Source organism: Patagioenas fasciata, chromosome 2 (genome assembly GCF_037038585.1).
Source record: "Patagioenas fasciata isolate bPatFas1 chromosome 2, bPatFas1.hap1, whole genome shotgun sequence".
NCBI classification, from domain to species: Eukaryota; Metazoa; Chordata; class Aves; order Columbiformes; family Columbidae; genus Patagioenas; species Patagioenas fasciata.
The window spans coordinates 76,537,909-76,561,513 of NC_092521.1; the positions used below are offsets into that span (position 1 = coordinate 76,537,909).

General features: G+C 37.4%; 1 protein-coding gene across 11 annotated transcripts in view; it reads right to left on the minus strand.

Moving 5' to 3' along the window:
• Positions 1-23,605, minus strand: part of SEMA5A (semaphorin 5A) — a 339,730-nt gene that overhangs the window by 200,899 nt on the left and 115,226 nt on the right. For all 11 annotated transcript variants that reach the window (XM_065830100.2, XM_071804451.1, XM_065830097.2 and 8 more), the window contains one exon: positions 11,585-11,684. In XM_065830100.2, coding sequence (XP_065686172.1) covers positions 11,585-11,684 — 100 coding nt within the window. The remainder of the gene's footprint in view (positions 1-11,584; positions 11,685-23,605) is intronic.

Consider the following 23,605-nt stretch of genomic DNA (forward strand, 5'->3'; position numbering starts at 1 on the left):
CTACATTTGCAATAAGGCTCTCCCATGTTCCATGTTCACACTGCTCCTGCTCGGTATTTTTCTTTCACACCTCTTTTTCTTCTCTTCATTATGTCTTGACTACAGTTCACATATATAATATTCTTCAGTCCTCTTCTGTCTAATTTTTACCTTATTTAAAACTATTCTGGGTTTCCAATGCCACTACAGAGTGACTGTGCTTTATAGATAAAAATAAAAAGCAGTAATTTTTTCAAATATGAATATAAATTATTCAGGTTTAATTTATTAACAAGTAATCTGTACCATCAATTTCTAAGATTTCAATGAATTTACTTAAAGTAAAAACAAACAAAAACCAAACAGATAAAAGAGATGAGTAAATTTCAGCTTTAAATTTAAGTATTTGCAATATTCACAAATTATCTGCAATATTACATCAATGCAACTCGTAGAAGTGCAATCCAAATTAAAATTAGGCCATGGATTTTGAGATAACAATTATAATTCCTTCCAAAGAGGCAGGAAGTTTTGTTAACGGGCACATATGGTCAGTGCCTGTAGTTTACACCTCTATTAATTTTTTTAAAATGAGCCAGTGGGAGGTGAATGAAGAAAAACTGTGTCTAAAAAACAAAAAATATTTTTTTCAAAGCATATATCTCACAAACACAATCACTACCATGGCAGACTTTATTTATTGACTCTGTGGTGCAGCTTTGTGTATTTATTTATTGACTCCAGTACATATATGGTCTATTTAAATTGTGGATGTACAGGAATCAGATCACTAGTCTTTTCTAGGAATATTGCTAAAGGGAGTTACTCAAAATGCAAGAGGCAGGCCTCAAGGGCAAGAATTAATGAGAAAGTAAAATAAAGGCAGAGTATTTGCTATTGGTACAGACAAATTGCCACAAAGCAACAGCTAAAATACTTGGGTTTGAGTCATTAAGAGATCTGAAGTGGGCAAACAAAGAAAACAGTACATTGCAGGACAATGTTTATGCAAACCTTCCCCGTAAGCTAAATGCAAGTTGACATGAAAGACACTCACTGGAGCATCAGGAAGTGATGCAAATAGTCTTTCTAACCCACCTACATTCTCTCTGTAAGGACAAAAAATACCTTGCTGAGAAATATTCAGCAGGGAACATAAATACTTAGTCTGTTCCTCATCTCCTTGCATTTAGCTTCCATCAACCAACATTGATCGTGCTTCTTTCACTCCAGATTTCAAAGTTAAAGAAACCTACAACTGCTGTTGCAAATCTACTTTTCCACTTACAGAGACAGAACAACTTTTTTCTTCCAGAAAAATTGAACTGCATCCTCAGCAGGTATAAACTGTTTTCTCAAATCAGTGATATCAGACTCACAGGAGTGGCACATAAATGCTCCATCTCACTCTATAAATAAATGCAGTCTCTGTTGCAGAATATATGAGCAGACAATCTGGTCTCATACTTTGTTTTCAGGTCAGTACATAAAGGAGTATCATGTCAATCTCTATGCATAATTCATCTTGAGATGTCTACTGAAGATATATCACTGATGTCACATTTAAAGATAGATTATAAAATTATTAATGCCTTTTTATGGTCTTCCATTCTGACATCATCCCAGTCTATTAAAAAGTGGGCTATTGTCCCACACTGTAAAAATTCTAGTTTAATACATACATACAGACAGTGTCATCCTGAAGAAAAACAGAGGCTAAAAGTTTTGTGGGGTTTGTTTGTCTGTTCGTTTTCCTAGAAAATGAGATTTGTATCCTACACAGTAGAGTACAACACTTCTACTCATTAATACATCCAGTGTGAAATTAGAAATATTGACCCTATAAGTATTAGGTAGACTAAAATGTCTATATTCATGTGAATGAGCCAAGAGCCAGAGCTAATTAGTGTACATTTTTCAACTTCCTGTGGCTGCCAATAACCAATTAAAATATTATTTTCAGCTTCATAAAGCAACATAAAGAAATTGGAATAAGAAGAAAAACAATGTGCAAGGCATAGTAAAAGCATTACAGCTTAGCAACACGGAGATAAACTGGGCAAACCGACAGGACAGAGTGACTGTGACTACATAAATAATCCTAGGATCAGTGGCAAACTAGCACTCAGAGCAATCAGAACTATTCCTACCTAAATGTGCCCATTTCATTAAATTTTTCAGGACTACATTTAGCTCTACAAACATAATAGTTTAACATTCTAAGACACACATGTGAGAACTCATTCAGAAAGGATATATGAGAATTTTTTTTTAAAGCATAGTAATGAAATACCACACTGGAAATATGATATTATTAAATCTGGCAGTCCAAAGTAAAAATCAATGACAATTTTCATGGCATGTGCAGAGCCATTATGCTGCTCACGAGATAGGTGACAACATTTTTTTCAATATGTTATTTAGATTATGCCCTGAACTGCTATTTTCCATCTCTGCTTAGCTTTATTCTAGTGCATTTATGCTTTAAAGACCACAAATCATGTGAAATAAGAATGACAAAGTACATTTCTGAAGCATAATACAGACCTCCTAGCATGCAGGCCTGTCTCTTGTCCAAGTATCATAGGAACACAAAATGGTTTGGGTTGGAAGGGACTTTAAAGATCATCTAGTTCTAGCCCTCTGCCATGGGCAGGGACACCTTCCACTAGACCAGGTTGCTCAAAGCCCCATCCAGCCTGGCCTTGAACACTGCCAGGGATGGGGCATCTACAGCTTCTCTGGGCAACCTGCTCCAGTGCCTCATCACCCTCATGGTGAAGAATTTCTTCCTGTATCTAATCTAAATCTACACTCTTTCAGTTTAAAGACATTACCCCTTGTCCTATCACTACATGCCCTTGTGAAAAGTCCCTCTCCAACTTTCTTGTAGGTCCCCTTCTAAGTCCTGGGAGGCTGCTCTAAGGTGTCCCTGGAGCCTTCTCTTCTCCAAGCTGAACAAGCCCAACTCTTTGAGCTTATCTTCATTGGAGAGCTGCTCCAGCCCTCTGATCATCTTCCTGGTCCTCCTCTGGACTTGCTCCAACAACTCCATGTCCTTGACAGTAATAAAAGCAAGACAAGTACAACTTTACATGCTGGAATTAAACTGATCTGACCCTGGTGGCAATTGGTAAATTTGTTTCCATTTGGTGCCTAATGAATAAGGAAAGCAAATATGTTACATAAATCTGTAAATAGAAGGACACTGTAATGAGAAGAAAACATAAATAACTCTGAGATACAGCAGCATCCCGCATTCCTTCAGATAGCCAGCAGGTAATAAGAATTTTGCATTACATCCACAGCACTGAACAACATTTCTAGCTGAACTATGATAACTAAAACCTGTTAATCAAGACCCTGCTCTGGTATCAGTGGGAACTGAGTGAAGCACCACAAAAAGTGCGTTCCAGTCTCCTCCTAAATGACAATGTATTTTGATCTATTGCAGTGAATACATTCAGTATGACTGCAGTTAAAAGTATAAAACTAATCTTCTGTATATTCCTAAAAAAGTCCATGTCAAAACACAACTGAAAACCCAAAAAGATTCAAAAGTATAGCATGTTAGTAATGGTTGTTGAATCCAGCACTTTACCCTTTTCTTTGTGAAATGGCAAGCTATGAAAAGTGAACACAAAATCAAAAAATACTGTTGCATTAAACACAGATACGAGTTATAACAGCATTAAGGTGGTGCATACCAAGGTAAGCACATGATGTCATGCAATCTTCCTCCCATCAGATTTTGAGAGGTGAAAGTCACATGCACAGTATGCATCATTACACTGTTAAATTTTCTGACTGTAATATTGGAATGAGGACTGAGACCCACTCACTTATGTAGCATCTGGGCAGCCCTCTCACAAGATGAGTGCAGCCACTCAAATGCATCCTCCCATTGCAGTAACTCATGTGAGGCACCAATATCTCAGAGACAGGGGAGAGTCCTTCACAGACCTGACTGCTGCTTCAACTGGTACCTCTTTAGGACTTAGGAGAAAGACAAGGTCTATAAGAAAGACGGAGATAGACTTTTTTAGCAGAGCCTTCTATGATAGGACAAGAGGTAATGGTTTTAAACTAAAGGAGGGGAGATTCAGGTTAGAGACGAGGAAGAAATTTTTTTACAACGAGGGTGGTGAAACAGGTTGCCCAGAGACATGGCTGATCTCTGGAGACATCCAAGGCCAGGTTGGATGGGGGCTCTGAGCAACCTGATTAGCTGAAGGTGTTCTTGCTCATTGCTGGGGGGTTGGACTAGCTGACGTTTGAAGGTCCCTTCCAACGCAAACTATTCTATGATTCCATGACTACTACTATGTCACGCTTATCAGCCTCTGGCCAGCTGGTAGCTCCCTGTCCTGCATTTCAGTGCTATAAAGGCACATACAAGTAGACAAGCTTAAGAAGAACCAAACTGCTGGTGATGTAGGCCAGAAACTGAACATTTGGACTAACATCTGTTGCAGAAGAAAGAGACAGCTAACTGACATGAGGACACAGTCTAACCAGGAACCAAGAGAAGGTGTGTTGCCATATTCTGCAGCAGGACATGGACTACTGCTAGCACAGATCAAGTGTATATACATTAAGTCATGACTTCAATTAAAGACAGGTACCTTCAGAACACCACTCATCTGATATAATTTCTGAAGGTGGCTTACACTGAAATGGCAATGTTCTCTGCCAAAGAAGTTCCATTTATCCCTGCCATTTGTCTTTTCATCCTACTCTGAGTCAACTCCAGGGCTTCTCTGATGATGCATCATTTTAGCTCCACCAATTAAAATGGCAAGACATTAAATCAGCACAATAAAAAGAGTAATTTTTCTGGGGTTAGTGAATTGACCAGTATTACTCTGCAACCAGACTACTACCAGTGCTGATGCAAAGGAAGAGAAAATTGTGTAGTAGAACAAGGTATGAGCAGAAGTACAAAGCATTAGCTTTTAAAAATATTTAGTAACTCATTAGCAAGGTAGAAAAGAGAAGTAATAGCAGGAGAAAGACCTTCCTTTTTCCGCAGCAGTAGGATGACAATTTCTCTTAGATTTAACATTAAACCATACCTTAGATTAGATCAGATCAATCAGTGGAAGGACAGACATTGATTACCCTGAACCAAGTGTTAAATGAGCAATAAAACTCAGATGGATTTTGAAAGAATAAAGCACTAATTCCTGAAGCCTGTATGTTCTCCCAACATGTAGTGCTCAGAGCATCTCATTAACAAGAAGCTCTCAGATTCTCCTGCTGGGAGCAGACAACAGCAAGAAGCAAACCTGTACAGTTATTTATTCCTTTATTATAGATTCTTAAACCACTGTTAATGAATTCTTTAATTCGCCTTTCTGTTATTATGGCAAGTAGTAGTAATGGTTCAAATTAATGTTCCTGAACACACATCTAATTAAGTGAAAAGCCATACTGTTACAGTCCTTCATCAGCAAGATAAGGAGTGACTGAGGCAATAAGCCACCTCCAAGCAAGTTATAATCCTCAAAGCAAGTTTAATTAACTTGCAGGAGAACATACAGAAGAAAGCCACTGTTAGTAGGACAGTCTATGTAAAAAATAATGTAAGCTATGTCTAAATATATATTAACCAATTAAAGAAAAAGTTGAACAGTTTTGAAACCTATTTCTGATAAGTAACTATATAATTTTAAAGTACAACTGAACTAGCCTAACTTGAATTTTAAAAAATAAATTACCACATCTTAAAAATGAACTCCAGCTAGTCTCCTAACAGCTTATAATTTCAAGCACAAGAGTTTTGGAAAGAGGATTACTTCATTTTTCCTTTACATAAACAAGTTTCTTCTGACATAATTTTTCTTGCATGATCTGAATAAAACCATTAAGGCAAAGAAAAATTTACAAAAGAAAAAAATATAAAAAGGAATCTATTAAAAGGAAAATGTAAATAATAATTTTGACCCTCAGCATTTTTGCCCTAACATACTGTGTCTGAGACATGCTTCTAGATGACTCTTGTTTTACTAAAATGGCTGGTATACTTTTAACATTTTTTGATATATAAAATCTAGAGCAGATAAGTGTTTAGTGCATTGTCAGTGAACAAGGAGAAAAACAGGCAATGAACAATTTACCAGGGCAAGTCAGACACTGCTGTATCCTTCCCCTGAGCTGTTTTTTCCCCCCTCAATTGACCTTTCCAAGACAGAAATGAAGGAAATGCTGCAGGATGTGTGGCAAAGCATTTCCACATAGGAAAATAAGGCAAGGTTGTTCTTGGGGAAATCTATGAATCTTCATGCTTACTGGCATTTCAAAATACAGAAATGATTATCATATTTGATTAGATGCTAAGTCAAAATAACACACAGAGAAATATTAATCTGAAAATTTTATCAGGATTTATCAGCATAAGATAAGCAAGCAGTCTCTCATTTCCTTGAGCTTACTGAGGAGTTAATGCCCTGCGAGTAATCCTTTGTTGATGCCACTTAATTATGAAAGTAAATTCTGCCCTGCCATATGGTTTGGGTTTTTTTAAGAAAACAAATGAATTCCCTAGAAGGTTTCAGATTGCAAGAGAACTCACTTATTTTTATCTGACAGGTCATATGTGATGTTAAGAATGATGACTGGGGCAAATTTTAAAGATACAGTTTCATGGAATCATAGCTACATTACCCTGTGTCAAAAGCCAATAGTCTTCGTAATATACTAAGAACCATTTTACATCCATACTGAATTTTCTCTGTAGAGCGTTTCTCTTTAACATATTTTCCTTTTTTTTTTTTCTCCACTTTACATAGATGTACAAACTCATTCAATTTAGCACATACCTATTAAGAAAAGTAAGTTTTACATTAAATCTAGACCAAATTAGCATAACACTGAGAAATCTGTCACATTGTTCAAATGCGAATTTTAAACCCTAGTAACCATGAAAAAAATCATTCTTCTTCCCTCCATAAATCAAACTGTAATCTTTACTTTTCTTCACTACGCACTTTGGGCTGTTTGATCAAAGTTGGGCAAGTTAAATTTCTCCCTTTACCTTTTCCCCGTATGTCCCCACCCCCGCCACCGCACTCCCCCATTTCTCAAAGCTTTCTGAATGTTGTTTTTCTACAAGGACAATTTGTGTAAAAATGTTCCAGGCAACCAGGGCAATTGTAGGTTGTTACTGAGACCCAGGATAATTCATTAGTCATTTTAGAAGATATTCCTCTCCCTCTGAAGTCTTCACCAATGGTACACATACATCTCCTGTGCAGCAGATTGACTGAAGACCAAATGGCACTTTCAAACCAAAAGTATTACAGCACTTACACTTCAGATCCAGTAGACGTTATTAAGCAGAACTGTTATACTGGAAGGTGTTAATGATTGTCAAGTGACTCTGACACAAGTGCAAGTCCTGTTAAACTTGAAAGTTGTGCTAGCTCCTTTTATAATTACAACGGGAGATACAATTGAACCTGTACTATGTAGCAATATGCAGAAGCTAAAGCAGTCACTACTGAAAGGCATTGGACTTTGTGGTAGGAAACATGTACGAGTGTGACCTAAGAAATAAAGACATGCCCCACAGTTGAAGATTTGTGAGGAATTTGAAAGGTGAACAACAAAACAGACTGCAGTTACTTGTTTCTATTGCATTTAGAGAAAAATGCCTGTGCACACTCTAGAAATAAGCCAGTCTGAGCCAAAACCAAACTTCATTGGGATCAGCAGCCTCTCTCCCTAGTGGGGGTGGTAGGAGAGGGAAAGAATGGGGTGGCTCCAAATTTTGGGCAACTCCTCAGCACAAGGGAAATCACAGAATGTTAGGGATTAGAAGGGACCTCAAAAGATCATCTAGTCCAATCCCCCTGCCGGAGCAGGAACACCTAGATGAGGTTACACAGGAATGCGTTCAGGCGGGTTTTGAATGTCTCCAGAGAAGGAGACTCCACAACCTCCCTGGGCAGCCTCTTCCAGTGTTCTGTCACCCTCACTGAGAAGAAGTTTCTTCTCAAATTTAAGCGGAACCTCCTGTGTTCCAGTTTATACCCATTGCCCCTTGTCTTACCACTGGTTGTCACCGAGAAGAGCCTGGCTCCATCCTCGTGACACTCACCCTTTACATATTTATATTATATCCCTTAATCATCTTTGTGGCTCTGCACTGGACTCTCTCCAGCAGTTCCCTGTCCAGTGCCAGGGTGGACTGGATGAGTAAGGTGAATGTGTGTGCTAGTATTGCAGTAGTAACATTAATAGATTGCTGCAGATGGTGAAAGAAAACTGAAATAATCAGAATTAATCAACTCAAGACCCACAGAAGAACTGGACATTTTGCAGAACAAAATACCAACTAGAGACTTATCACAAGGTCTGGAAGACAGCGGTGGTAGAACAGATAAAATTGTAAAAAATCTATTTTTGCAGAGCAACTACAGGACTCCAACAGATATCAGAATAATACCTGTACTTCCCAAACTGGACAGGTAAGAGTAATCTTAGCAATATAAGACTAGTAATTACCTTTCTGGTCATTGCTGCTATGGCAAATACTATAGAATAATGTCCCTTTCATATATTTAGAGATCTCTATCTCAAAAATATTTCTGTTCTTGTTTTGTTTGCACTAGTAAAATGGGACAAAACTCATTGTTTCTTTACTACATAACCTCAGCCAACTTGAACTTGTTTGGTTTTCTACCAACACTACTGTACAGTTTGTATAACTGTTTCCTTCCCTAGATGTCCCTGCTGATGGATTTATGGGCAGCTGCTGTGCACACGCATAGCCTTTGTTTTCCTGCACTACAATTCCAACTCTCTTCATTTTTCTTTTAGTAGCCCTTCCCTAGATCTCTTTCCAATTTTAGGAAGCCCTGATTAACCGTATATAAACAGAATAATACACACTACTACAATTTAAGCCTCCCAAGGACCTTGTGCAATGATATCAAATGTTCTCTATCACTATGGGAGACACCTTTTGAGGCATTATGGGACCATATCTGTCTTTTTATGTAGCTGCATGACATTGGCAGCTCCCAACGTGAATCCAGTCTGGATCTCAGTTGGGTTCTTCGCTACCTTGCTTATTAAGGCAAACAAGTCATGAACCTCTTTAGAGGCTGAATAACTTCACAAATGGAAGAGAATCACTTGCAATGAATATCAGTGATAGAAAAGGGATTTAAGGATTTCTAACAGTATTTAGTTTCTAAGAGACAAATTTGGGAGAAGAGTTCACTAAACTCCACTAAGGTGAAAGAAATCAGTTAGAAACTTAAGTTAAGCCAGAACACAACTCCTTGTTGTGAAAAGCATTCCTCTGGTTTAGGAAAATACCATCTCAGTAAAGCAGAAGCACAGAGGTGAAAGCGTCACTCCCTATTTTTATTTGGATGCTAGACAAGTAAATCATAATGGAAGTACTTCTCTTGACAGTGTAACCAGAGTAACCTACGTTCATTTGTAGCTTTGCCATGTGCCACATCACACATTTCCCTTATCTACCATTGATAGGATAGAGGAGAGAAAACCATGGTAAAGGGCTACAAATTACTAGTTTCACAACTGAACAGGAATTTTAACTGTTTAGATCTTTCAGAAATCACATTGCACATAGTTATTAGTTTGTACAAGAAGATAATTTAAAAGAAATTGCTGGAATATTCTAAGATAAGTAACTTTATACCAAAAGATATTTGAACAGGGAGGAGGAACTACCAGTGCATTTTTGTCACTGTCTTTATGAGACCACATTTGTGGCTTAGGGCAGTAAATAAATTCCTCTAATGGCTCTTCAGATATGTGAATCCTGTGAGGCAGATGTGTGAGAAACTTGAACAAAAATTTTATTCACAGGCTATAGCACAAGTATTGTAATACTAATGCTCTGTTCAGACGGTTCTGAGTGAAAAGTAACTACAAACAACATCTTAAGGAAAAAAAAAATCCTGACAAGTGGTTGCTAGACTCTGTATCTATGACTCCATGACATACAATGACTTTCACCATATAGTCTGGTACAATGCTTCAAGAAGAGAAAAATGTGTAGTAAAAAGACAAACTAATATCAATAATACGTACAATTAGAGAAACCCACTGCCAAGTGCAGTCATTCTAAAGCCAGGTCTCCATGGTCAAACACAACATCACTGTGGAAAAGCTTAGAATTTAGAATGAAAATTCATAATAAGGAAAGAAATATCCAATAAAATCAACAAATTAATAACAGGCAAATATACTGGACTGTGGAAAACAAAGATTTCTGTTGTGGTTTTAAAAACATTGAATATTTTTAATTTTTCAATTTTAGCCAGAATATTAATATGAAGTTCTGAAGCAGCCATAACTTACAGAGAAACCAAATGAATCCTATTGGGATCCTACTGTGTCTTTTGCAAAAGGTAGAATTGGCAGCTGGCATTTTTTCATAGTCACTGCCTGTTCAATAAAATCATCCAAAGCTGATCCATAGTGACTCAAAAGACTTCATCAAAAGCACAACTTTAAATGAGCATATTCTTTGCTGAGATTTGGAGTCCAGATGAGCAGTATGGAGATAAAAAAAGAGAGTAAAAGGTAAAAAAATGAAAAAATAAAATGTTTTTTTCATTGGGTATTGAGATCTGTACAGTGTGCATCGATCCAACACACAATTCCATGGGACTGAGAAGAAGCTCAGACAGCTCTGACTTAACGCTGATTGCCTTTACAGAACAGCACAAGTTCACAGCCTCATGCCTCATTTCATTTGGCAGCTTACAGAATAGAAAAATCAACATGAGTGCACAAAATATGCCACTTCAGGTGGGCCAGAGACATATACATATCTCCACAGAAAGCTTTGCCCCTGTAGATAAGCAACTTTCATGGCACATGCGACTCTCTATTTTGAACCTGATTTTCAACCAAGAAACAAATTGGGAAACAGAAGTATATTCCAATGCTAAATCTAACAGAAAAAATGAAATAACTAGAACTTCATTAATTCAAGAGTAAAATAACTTGAGAAGACAGATTTAAATAATCAGTTTAAATAGTTGGGTTTTTTTGACAACCAAATGTGTTACTATACTTCATATACTGAGAAGAAAAAATGGTGTTCAAGGACTCTCACTGTTTCAATGTTGACACCTAAGACAGCGTCACTGTTGATCACAGCTTGCAAAGTACTGTCCTGCTGTGCAAAAATTATGATTACCACTGACTTTACCACTAATTCTGCAGTCTTTAACACATCATTCCTGGCATTGTACTGAATAATTATTAGAATCATCCAAGCACAAAGAGCTGTATTGTGTAGCCAAAATTAGGATCATGGCAAGTTTTATGCTATGGTAACTTCTGTCACATTGTCACGCAGCATCTGCTTGTTCTAAGGTATGCTTCCAAAGTCTGAGAATACTCCAGGAACAGTTCTCTTAAAAATCAGAATATTGTAAAGACTTAGGATGCTTGATTGCAGGCAGTGTGTCTTTTAACTTTGGTCAGTTTAGTGTGTTTGGAAGGCAGGGCAGTCACAGTAGAGCAAGCTGATGTTAGAGTTTGGTTCAATATTAATTATCAACAAAGAAAAAATCCAGTTTGGTACAACATGAAAAGAAAACAGATTTCTCACCTTGCTCCAGCAATAAGCTCTTTTTGTCCTGGGTCAAATGTTAACTGTGAGAAGTCCACAGCATCTTCTGCTCTGAAGAAATGTAACCAAGGGGCAATTTCTAAAAATAATCAAGAAATACAACTCTTACTGTAAATGTCATAGTTGTAGTACATCAGGTAGCCGACATTACATTTGCACATACTCTGAGCTGCAAGTTTTCTCACTATGGTCCTCTAATGAAACATAAGAGACTTTTACCACCATACCACATAATTTACACTACAGGTCTGTAAAATAATGATCACCCAATACACGCTTGAATGAAGTATTCAAATTTTCATCTGATTTATAAGCCAGATGTGTTTTTTCTCCTTAGGTAAAGCAGAAAACACCACAGTACAACTGCAATTCACATACTCAAGTAAAGTCAGATTGATTTTCCGTGCATCAGAAGCAGCTGAGGAGTAGAGGTTTGGGTTTTTTTACTTTGTTCTTTAAAAAAGGAACAGATCAAGTGGAAAACAATGAGAAAAACAAGCAACTTTGACTTTTCATCATTTTCACAATAAAAAGGTTGAGACATAAGGGATGAAAAAAGGAAAATGCCTGACATTCACGTGAACTCTGGATTATTTTAACCTGCCTTTCTCAGAGCAATTTAGTGTTACATGAAACAGGGCAGACAAGTGGGTGAATTGCTGAAAATCAGCAAGGAGCATTACTCATATTCAGAATACGAATCTATTCCTGCTTTCAAAGTTTAACACACATAAACAACCGCACACCAAATCCTTAAACATTTGCATTATTAGCAGTCATTTTTGCATTCACATCACTAGCTCGATATACAACAGTGTTGCTACATGAACACAAATATTCTGGGAACAGAGCATGATTTTCTTTCATTTATTTTGTCTAATTGCTTGTTTGAGGGGGTTGTTTGTTTGGTTTTGTTTATTTTATTGTCAGTTGTTGGTTGTTTTTGTTTGGGTTTTTTGGATGTTTTGGTTTTTTGTTTTTTGTTTTTTTTGTTTGTTTTTTTCTTACTGTAGTCACAAAGCAGTGGTCTGGAAAGTATGTGAAAGGTGAAAAGGGCTATGTATGTCTGGCACAATGGGCTGTGGAACTGTCCATTGGAAGATAATAGATGTGAAACAGTCAATAAGAAGGTGAGCACATGGTTATGACCACTTAGAACAGAGCCAACACCAACCCCTCTGAGAGTGCTGTGGCAGCATCATTTTTGACACTGGTATCACCAGTTGAAGCTCAGGTTGCCAACATCCATTCTAAGCTCCTTTCTTCAGTCATGAGCATATTTTCCATTTGCAAATGTCTGGGTTGAAATAATCCATGTCTGGTTCCCCTTTTCAGGATGATTTGTTCCTAATTTAAATATTAAAGTTTTAGCACAAGTAGGTCATCCATTCCTAAGGAGAGGGCCCAGGAGAAAATTGTTATTCTGTGTCAAAACATGTTCAGCCATTGCAGAGAACCATTAAACACACTGTGCAGAAGCTGTAGCATCATATTCTTTGGAAAAACAGATGGAACCATGCAGTAGAATCACTTGGGTGTCAGAAAACTAAAACTTCTGCATTTTTAATGACGATTTGTATGCATCTGGGCAATTTCAGGCATGTAATGCAAGTTTGTACAAGTTCTGCAGAACTTGTAACTAAATTCAGAGTCGATTAAATCTGTACTGGACAGGTTCTCAAATCAGAGTCTGAACACTGGGCAGGAAAGAGACTGGGAGAGCATATTAGATAGCTATGAGTATAGCTGCCATCAGCTACTACTGCTGATGCTGTGTATAGAACCTAGTAGGACTCCATAAGAGAGACAAAAAAAATACACACACACACACACATATATATGTTATAGGCCTGTGTAGCCTTACATATACTTATTTATCTATTTATATATATATGTAGGGCTACACAGTCCAGCCTAAACGAGGCATTCCTTAACTTCTTTGTACTTGATTTTGCAACCTTAACTTGCCAGTCATGCATTTTGTATGAAACAATCAATTGCAAAGTTCTAAAAAGTTGAGAAATTAGGTGGTATATGAAGATGAGAAAATCCACGTGTAAGTCTTGAAGAATCTCACTTACTGGAGAAAAAGAGGAGAAGAAAAATAAAGCTAAATAAAATTCTGTTTAGCAGTTTATCAGCCAATGTACCTAAATTCTCTATAAATTTTCTCAGACACTTCCCATATGGACACAGAATATGCACTCCTTCTTCCCAGAAAAGAAATACACACACACTCTCCCAGCCAGAAACAGCTGCCAGTTTTGAGAGATGCAGAGAGGCAGGCTACCTTTCCTCGTATCAAGCACTGTGACTGGGACAGAAATGGATGTAAAACCAGTTTATAAAGTAGCAGAAATTCAGGCAAAATCATAATACTGATGAATAACTCATAAAACCATAGAAAAATATTCTATGGGAAAAAAAAAATCAGGGTTTTAAAGACAGAATAGAGCATCCAGGCTGGGAGTCCAATCAAATCAGTGGGCAGAAGTCACCAGAGGGGCTGAAAAGACAACCTAGGACATGACTTTAGTCCCTCAGCAGGTACATTCCCATCCCACATGGCTGCACAAGACATGGGAAGTTCTGCCTTGCATATACTGGAATTCACACTCTTCGAGATGGCAGCCACAGCCCCCTGGGCTCTATCTGCATGTGCTTGCACCCAGAGGTTTCTGCTTCTGATGTACAATCTTGCAGAACCACACACAAGTCCACTCCTTAACTGCCAAAGCACAGCTCAGGCTATCAATGTATTAACATTCAAACTTGGATTGTTGTGGACAAATACGCAGAGCTGAAAATGCTATTGGCTCAGCAGCAGATCTGCGCACAGGGAAAGCCAGAGCTGCGGTGGAAACAGCCGTCTCTGAAAGAGAGACAAGGCAAGCAGCTGAGGATGGGATCACTTCAGCTCCACGTTGGTACAGCAAATGAGACTCGTGGTCTCCTGTAAAACAAGGAAAGCAGTAGCTCCCCATAGCATGGGTACGCCAAGGACATTTCAGTACCCAGAGGTATAGTTGTGCCAGAAGACTACAGGGAAGACTGAGATCCAAGGACGCAATTCTCTTCCACTTGTCCTGCTGTCTCAGAAAGGCACAATAAAGCCTCAAGGTACAGGAGGCAGGTGATTGGAACCATTTTCAGGTTTGAAGCAAAGGGGCAAGGGCCACACGGTCCAAGACAAGCCCAGGTTAGAGAACAAGAAGAGAATGAGGACTTACTAAGAAATCTCTCCGAAATCTGATTCACCTCTGTCCCTCCAAAATATAAATTATTTTACCCTGTTGCATTCAGCAGTGTTCATGATTGGGGAAAATAAGGTCAGGAAGAGCAAACGGCAGCTAGAACGGGGTCTTTTTTCAGCAAGCATTCTGAAACTGTATCTCACATGTGTCACAGTGGCATCATGCGTCACACAGGAATAAGCCTTCATGAGATAAAGCTGCTAAAACTTTGTGACACTTCTGTAAGGGAAAACAAACAAAAAAACACCACAAGAAAAAAAAAAAAATCAAACAAATCAAACACCCATGTGAACTGTAAAAGTAAAAGCTTATTGGTGAAATTCTGCTTTGAGTTACACTATTTATGTAACTAAATCAATAGAATGATTAGACTTATTTTCATCTAAACAGCAAAATCTAGCAAAAATGCCTGAAGTGAAACAAGGCCTTTCCGTTCTGTTTCAGGTTATCTCCTTAGAGTCAAAATTACATAACAAGCTATTCAAGTCCACAAATTATTTTTCTTTCAATTAAAAACTCATGATGAAGTAATATACAAAAATAATTTCACTTAATTAACAGTTTTCACATAAATGCAGCATGTCAAGCTTTAGAAAATAACACAGCTATAGATTTTGTATATTACAACGGTACCATAGATAAATGTGTAAATTAATTAAGCTGGCCAGCTGATGTGTAACCTAATGGCACTGCCTGATGATCACAGGTGACAAACAGCAACATCCTTTCCCTTTCCTTCCCTGAATTCCCCTCCCTTTCCTCTGCCCTCAGTTCGGGTGCAGTACAGTAAAATACCTGGTCCTCAAAGACTTCTCTCTTCTTATTCCTGATACTGAAAACACTTATTCAGACACACATTCAACCTGGATTTTTTGTTTGTTTGTTTTCACTTTTAGAACTAAGTATGCATGTTTACCATTCTGCAGACATCAGTCTCAGACTTAAACCTGTCCATGGAAAACTATATCATGGTATATACATACAGCCATGACAACAGCTGGTCTCTTCAACACATGCTGGAGCCCTTTGGTACATTCAATAGATACTCATCCTTAGCAAAAAAAGACTTGTGTTTTTGTTTGTTTGGTTGGTTTTGGGTTTTTTTTATTATTATTATTACTATTACAGGACTGAAATCTGCAGGCCTTATAACTCAAAAACATTCCCAAAAGAAAATGCATGCTTTCCCACAGAACTAAAAGATGGATACCGAAACAGATGGAATTCTAAGAAAACTATAGCTATCTTTCACATGCTGGGAATCACATGCTATGGGTTTTCCTGGGAGTTTCAGGTTTTGGAGGGGTTTTTTTGATAGCTTACATTTAATAAGAAATAAAGTTTGCTATGACACATAAACCTATGGCAAAGCAAATGCACCAAAGTCCCCTCAGCTCCTAAGAAAGGACAAGGGAGCCTCCTAAAGAGCTTTAAAGACAAAAAAGATTAAGAAAACACAGCTGGGCAAGAGAATGTTAGATACTCATACAAAAAAATGAAAGTCCAGATACCTGTCTCGGTTTTGCTTTAAATTTAGTATCTGCTCTACAGGCCATAGCTTGCTTGGTTTACATTGTCCAAGGACTTGCCAAGGGCTGAGCTCTACAGTTCTTTGCAAACAGAATAGTAAAGTTCACTCAAAGTTTCATTACTCAGCCCTTTAAAGTAGAATTACAGTAAACAGTAAATTAAATTGAGAAATTACTAATAAGGAATAGAGTGGCATGTATTTCATTCAGAAATGATCTTTAATGATAAATAACAAAGTTACAAGACAATAAAGACCTCTGATGTCATTAAAAAGATTAGCATAGATATTAAAAAATTCAGTAGCGTTTATGATGGATGTGTGTGACAAATCATGCCATGGTGTCCCTTTTGAGCACAAACTTAAACATATGCACAGTACCATCTTCTTGAATAAACTCTGTTAGCAAAATGATATTATTATTATTATTATTATTATTATTATTATTATTATTATTATTATTATTATTATTATTATTATGCTAACAGAGTTTATTCAAGAAGATGGTACTGTGCATGTGTTTAATAATAATAACAACACCACCATCATAGTTGAAAACTAGCAGATATGCAATATTAACAGGAGTCTCTGGGTGGCATCAGTACAACAAATTCACTAATCTTATCATAAGAAAATTAAAATATACTACTGTATGCTAAAGTTATTTTATAATGAAATGTACCTAATCTAAGAATGATACAATAATCCACATCTTCCTGAAGCTGTATGACAACTTTAACCTAACCCAGATCTTGCCATCCTGTGACACTCAAGTTACATTACTATCCCGATCAAATGCAGTGAGACAAGTCAGAAGTCTCTGCAGTGAGGTGCCACGTTGACTCCATTCCATCCTGCCTGCTGCCCTGGTGTCAGCCTCAGTAGCCCCAGGGGAATCTATTAAACAAGGTGTCATGGCTGGCAAGAGGGGATCTACCTGTTCACTCGTTCAGTGCACCCTGTTTTGCATTTATTTACAGCATTCGCTCTCAAAGGACACAGTTATGTACATTTGTAAACCCTCTGTTGTGACACTTCTGGACTCCATCGTCTCTATTTTAAAATTGTGACTGAGAAAACCAAGATTTTCTTCAGTAATTTCTGTGTGATTGTTAAGTCCTCTTTTAAAATTCCAATTATAATATAAATATATCTATGAATAATAAACTCAGTCAGAATAACTTTAGGAAAACAAGCATTGCTCTGTGTTAAAAAAAAATATATATAAGAAAGATGGTGTGCCATGTTGCATCCTTTACAATTCACTTTTGTCTATGTTTTTTTCTTACATTTCCAATCTTTAATCTTTTCTAGGTCTTTCGCTGCATCCTCTGCTCACAGAAATGCATTAAACACACCCTTGCTGGTAATTCATTGATTCACATGACAGTTCAGCCAAAGAACAGCTGTACCACTGAAACCAATCACAATCCACCCTGCTTATCCAAAATGGGCGGAGGCTTAGTTTGTCAACGACATAACTTATTTGTCCAGGACTTGTGTTGCTCAGCATTCACATACAATGACTCCATGTTTTAAATAATTCTGAGAATAATATATATATTTTTTTTTAATAAGTACATAATAGGAAGAAAGCAGCTATAGTTATAAACATGTAAGTGACAATATAAGATAGATACAGGGTTTTTTTCCTCAGATGAACTTCTGAAAACACATCTGCAAATAGACTTCTAACTCAGGCATCAGGGCTTGTCTGGTTGTCAGTGTAGTGGAAAGAAACACACGCTACACCTGAACACACTATCATGCGCTCCTCGGGCTGCAGTGCCCTAAAGCTCCACAACAACGATGGTGCTTCTCTTTCTGGTACACATTGTTTGAACCCATATAAATGCAGGTTATTCTTTACATATTTGTAATGTCATTCTTGACATATTTATACTTAATGTATATTGTTGTACATTACTTAATGACTTAAAGCCATTCTTTACATATTTGTACTTACTTTGGACCTAATGCTTCCTCAACCTAGCCTAGCATTGCTGCATAATAGGTCAGAATGGGTTTTTTCACAATGGATATATTCCTGTTGGATGTATTAATCATTAAAAATGTCATTTCTTCTGAGAAAGACAAGCAAAGACAAGAAAATCATAAACGAAAAATCTCATATAACAAAGAAAGTAAAGACAGCAAATATTTTTCCATTTCTCTTACAGAAAAGACTAATTCTAGGGGTTAGAAGTAGCCCAGCAAAAACAATATGCTAATTATACTAATTTCAAAATCTGAGCATGAAGATCCAGTCTGCTACTTAAAGGCCAGAAAGGTGCCTTTTCTGTAACTTTTAGTGTAGCGGAAGGACTAACTACTTCATTATGAACCTTAAGCAAATGGGCAAACAATATAAAAGCAACTCTCTAACATTTAAACCTTACAGAAAGAGACAAATCTGTTTTTAAAAAAAAATCAAAAAAGCCAAGTCAATCCCAGTGCAATGCCTCACATCCAGATGTCAAGGCTAAAGAGGGTCATGGATGTAACAAATCTGACAGTCTTTGCTACCAGAAGGCTCTAATACACTAAATGGAGTACACCATAAGCAGACTGAATGTAACATATGCAGAGAAAAGTACTAGTTTGACAACAAAAGGTGGTATCAGCTGACACCATTTCTAGCTCCTCTGTAAAATGAAAGGATTAGGACAGATAGGTCCATTACAATACACAGTATTGCATTTTAATGAAGAAAACATTGCATGTAGCCCTTACAATCCAGAACACATTTATACCAGGGATGTGTATATCACCAACTTTAGTAACACAGAATTAAGAGTATGCGGACATCATAATTGGGAAATCTAAGAATATGTGTTTATAATACCTAATCCCTAATTTTTAATACAATCACAAATTATTTCTTATAAAAATTAATATTTTTAATCTAGAAAATACACTGAAAAATATAAGCATTCTGGTAATTAGACAGTGATTAGGAAGTAAGAACTGTACAATTTCTAAAATAGGGATCCAGGAAGATATAAGAAACTAGATCACCACTTCTTCCTGCCAAGGAAAAAAATAAAAGCAATTGTTAGGCAGGCTTAGCTAATGCAATCCAGTTCTCTATAAAAGAAAAGACAGAATTAGAACTTTGCCCATCATGATTAGATCAGCAACCACAAACTAAAAGATTCCTCTTTTAAGTCTTACCACACTACATTTGGTTCCCCTTTAGATACATGAAAACACATTAGATCTCCATCTGCAGTTCAGAGCCCATCTTTGCTTATAGGAAGGGGGAAAACAAAACAACTCAACCCAAACATATGAAAAACAAAGCAAAATATAAGAAAAAAAAAATAAACACAAAACCAACAAAAAGACAAAATGAACTTAAAAAACTACTGCACCCTTTCAAGATCCGGTATTCTGGAGGTCTTTTCAGATCACAAGCAAGGCAGCTGCCTTGCTTCCACTATCCAACACCACCTAATACAGTCCTAAAGCTTGCCTTTCCTTACAAAGAGAGCTGCAAAGGCCAAGAAATAAATACATAGCTCTAGCCTTAACTAGAAGCTCTGCCAGCTCCTCAAGATCCTCTCCACTTTAAATTATCTGTAATAAAACAAATCTCAAGACCATAAACCTCTTTACATTTTCCAGAAAGCTCATCACCTGCTTATTGTGCCTCAGTTTTTTAAACAACTATTAGGGCTACAGAATGATTTTAGAGGTACTGAGGCAGAGCTACAAGTAATTTATTTGTTACTAATGGGAAAACCAGAAAATACAGTATACTTAAAATATATCTCTCTTGACTTTAAATGAGTGAACTTGAATTTTTTTCCTACACCTACTGTAAACTTACTTCCTTCTACCTGACTCTTGACATATTTCATTGGTTCTCTTATTAGGCACAAAGTCGCTGCCCCCACAATCTGGATGCTGCTCTCCAGGCAGGGCAGGCGCAGCCACAGCAACTGCCTGGCCCTGGTTCCCCAATCTGTTTCTACAGTCCACCTTAACCTTCTAAAATCCAGCCTGCATTCCTGTTTTCTTTGTCCTGCCAGAGCTTCCCCAGCTAGAAGTACATATTTCTGCATTCTTATGTGTGCGCATATGTCTATTACTGGGATAATTAAAGGGAATTTGGGTTCTGACTGTCTGTGCCCCCAGGGAAGAGACAGTAACATCTGCTGCAATGACTAGTTATTTCTTATTTTTCTGAACAAGGGTTTAGAATTGTTTATGCTTCATTGTTCAAACACACACATTGCATACAAATACAAGAAGGTGCAAGGGAAAAATGATTGAACGCCCACCTAGATGAAAGAGGTTTCGGTGCTACGAGCACAGGTTTTATACACTCAAAATCACTTGTGAGATCCACAGAAATTATGCAGTGACAAGGCATCAGCCATGATATACAATTACAGTCCCTATGAGTTGTCTTTCTCTCATACACAAAACCAGCATGAAAGTAGAGCCCCAGACCATTCCAGAAAACAAAACAACAACAACAAAACAAAAACCAAACCAAACCAACCAAAAAAAAAAAAAAAAGCACACCACAACAATAAAACCTACTTTGCAAAGTTACGAAAGCCAGCTGGAAGAGATCTCATTAACCATACCCTTCCTCCTGACTTGACGTTATATTTTTAAATTATTCAGTATCAGTCATTTGAGGATAGCATTGTATTTAAAAATATTAACTAAGTATGTTTAACATTTTAAGTTGCCAAGAATTGTGGAATTGTGCTTAAAAATTTTCATTTGCCTCATCTTCCTCACCATATTTTGAACAACAAATGTAAAGTGACTGTTAAGTAAGCCAAGAAAGAGTTGAAGCAGGATTTCAAAATCCTAGTCTGCTTTAAAGCAAAAGACCTACCAATCTTCACTAATTGCTGAAATTAGGAACCATTAAAATATCGTGCCAGCAGAATACCATGAAGAAACAAATAAAAATTAAGGAAAAAAAAGAAGGAAAGAGCTAAAGCTGAAGCATTTGAGTTTGGAGGGCTCAGTTCTCAGTTTTCCCTCATGAGTCAATTAAATGCAATATAGACTCATGTCTGTCCACTTGCAGATTGCATTCAACTATCATTCTCACTCCATTTAGTCATTGAATACATCTGTTCTCATTATTTTGTAATGGAATATTCAGAAGTATCAGCCTGAGTGACATCACCTTGACATAAACTCAAACCCACTGTTGTAAAAACACAGTAGGGATTGCAATCTGCCCTCTCATTGTTTAGATTCTCCACTATCCCAGCTGTGGGAAACTGCTGTCCTCCTAGTTATCATTAAATTTATGTTCTTGAGGCTGTCAGAAACAGATTGAGCAACCCTGTTCTTCAATTGTATATATGCCTGGCTGTACAAGAGATAGGAGCGCAGGGGCTGTGGATTCTTAGAGGAGAAAACAAACAGCAAAGGATTTCCAGAGGGGGTGCACCTGGAGAATGACAAGGCAGAGTCAGGTGTTGTACTTGAAAGGGCAACCAAGGAGTCACCCCCATTCATTTCACAGCTAGGATGAGTCTTCCATATATCAGTAAATACCTCAACATGCATTAGAAGAAAAGAGCTTAGACAGGAAGCAGAGAGATTGGAGGGATCACTGGAAACTATTAAAACAAACTTGCTCTAGCAGGCTACACGTGATCGAATGGTTTATAGGTTGTATCACTTCAACTCAAGATACTTATGCATAAATGTACATACACATATTTAGGCAAATGAGGAGGCATCCAGGCCAGAAACATAAAACACATACAAACTGCACAGTTTAAAAAAAAAAATAGTTTTACGGTTAAAAATGACCAGAAGCCTCTCATCAGATTAGAAGCAGATTAAAGTAGAGATGGGATAATGTCCAGGTAAGGAGGCACAAGAAGGTCTACAACCTAAAAACACAGGCAGTGAAGTGCTAATGAAAGTCGCTGAGGCAAAGATCCAGAGAGTTTAAAAAAAAAAAAAAAAAAATCAGGGAATGTTCTGGATCAACACCACCATACTGAGAAAACGGTAAGGGTAAGTTCACATGGTTCAAGAGACAAAGAAGCCTAGGGGACAGTGTATTTATGGAAATACCATGTTATGCAAAATTTAGATAGAGAGCATAGAGGGAAAGACCATAAGAATGATGGAAATAAAATGGGAAGACAACGGAGGGGGAGAAAAAACCTCAGGGAAACACAGAAATTGTTATCCTGCACCAAGTTTTTGTTCCTTCTGTTTTATTTTCCCATTTGCATCAACTACTAGTTCAAGATGGTCCAGAAAAAGAGGTGTAAGGAGCCTGCTGTAAACAGCAATGGTGTTATTAGTCCAGTTTTAATATGATGCCTCAATCCAATCTCTAAATATGAGGCATGGCCCAAAATTGAAACATATCATTTAAGAGTAGAAAAGAGGTAGGAAAGAGTACAGAAAGCTAATCAATGAGAGAGATCTAAAATAAAAGAAATTATGAGAATGGAGTGAGAATTCTGAGAAGAAAAAAAAAAATCAGTGAATGAAGGAGGATGAACCAAGAGAGATTTTCACGAAATTACTACTGTAAATCAACTTTGCAGGTCCACACTTCAGGCTAAGACTCATTCGGGGCAATAGGCAGAGATGAGCATGCTTTTTCTGCACTGTGAAAACTATGCCATGAAGCTCAGCTGTGTTTTGATACACTGAAATCCTACTTGCTGCGTCTGCCCTTGGGAGGTTCTACCAGTCAAAACCCAGTAACTTTGCACCTCTGGCAGCACAAAGCCCACACCCTCTTCCCACCAAATGCAGTTCCTGCTTCCAGTTACCAGCGCTGGCCCCTGTGCTGCCACTGCTTTCCTCCCTGAATGTGATGGTGAGGGATGGACTGTCCAACATACTGGACATCCTTAATCATGTCCTCTCTTCAGAGGGTCTTAACCTTTCATTTTTTAACACTTACATGTTGGCTTTGGCAACCAGTTGCAGAATTCCTTTTGAAGGACATCATGTTGTATGGTTATGGGAAATCAGTATTAGGTCTTGATATGGAGTTTTAGAAAAAAACCTGCTCAATTTTTCTTTATTTATTGTAGGGAACAGAAACATAAAGTCAAGTGCCTACAGACAGTTATAACAATGCCTACTCTGTTTTTGTGGAAAATATCTATGCTTCAATTGTCAAAACCTTGTTTCTAGAACTGACTGCAATGATGCATTTTTACTTATGTTGGCACATGAACATACTAAACTTTTTTAATTTAC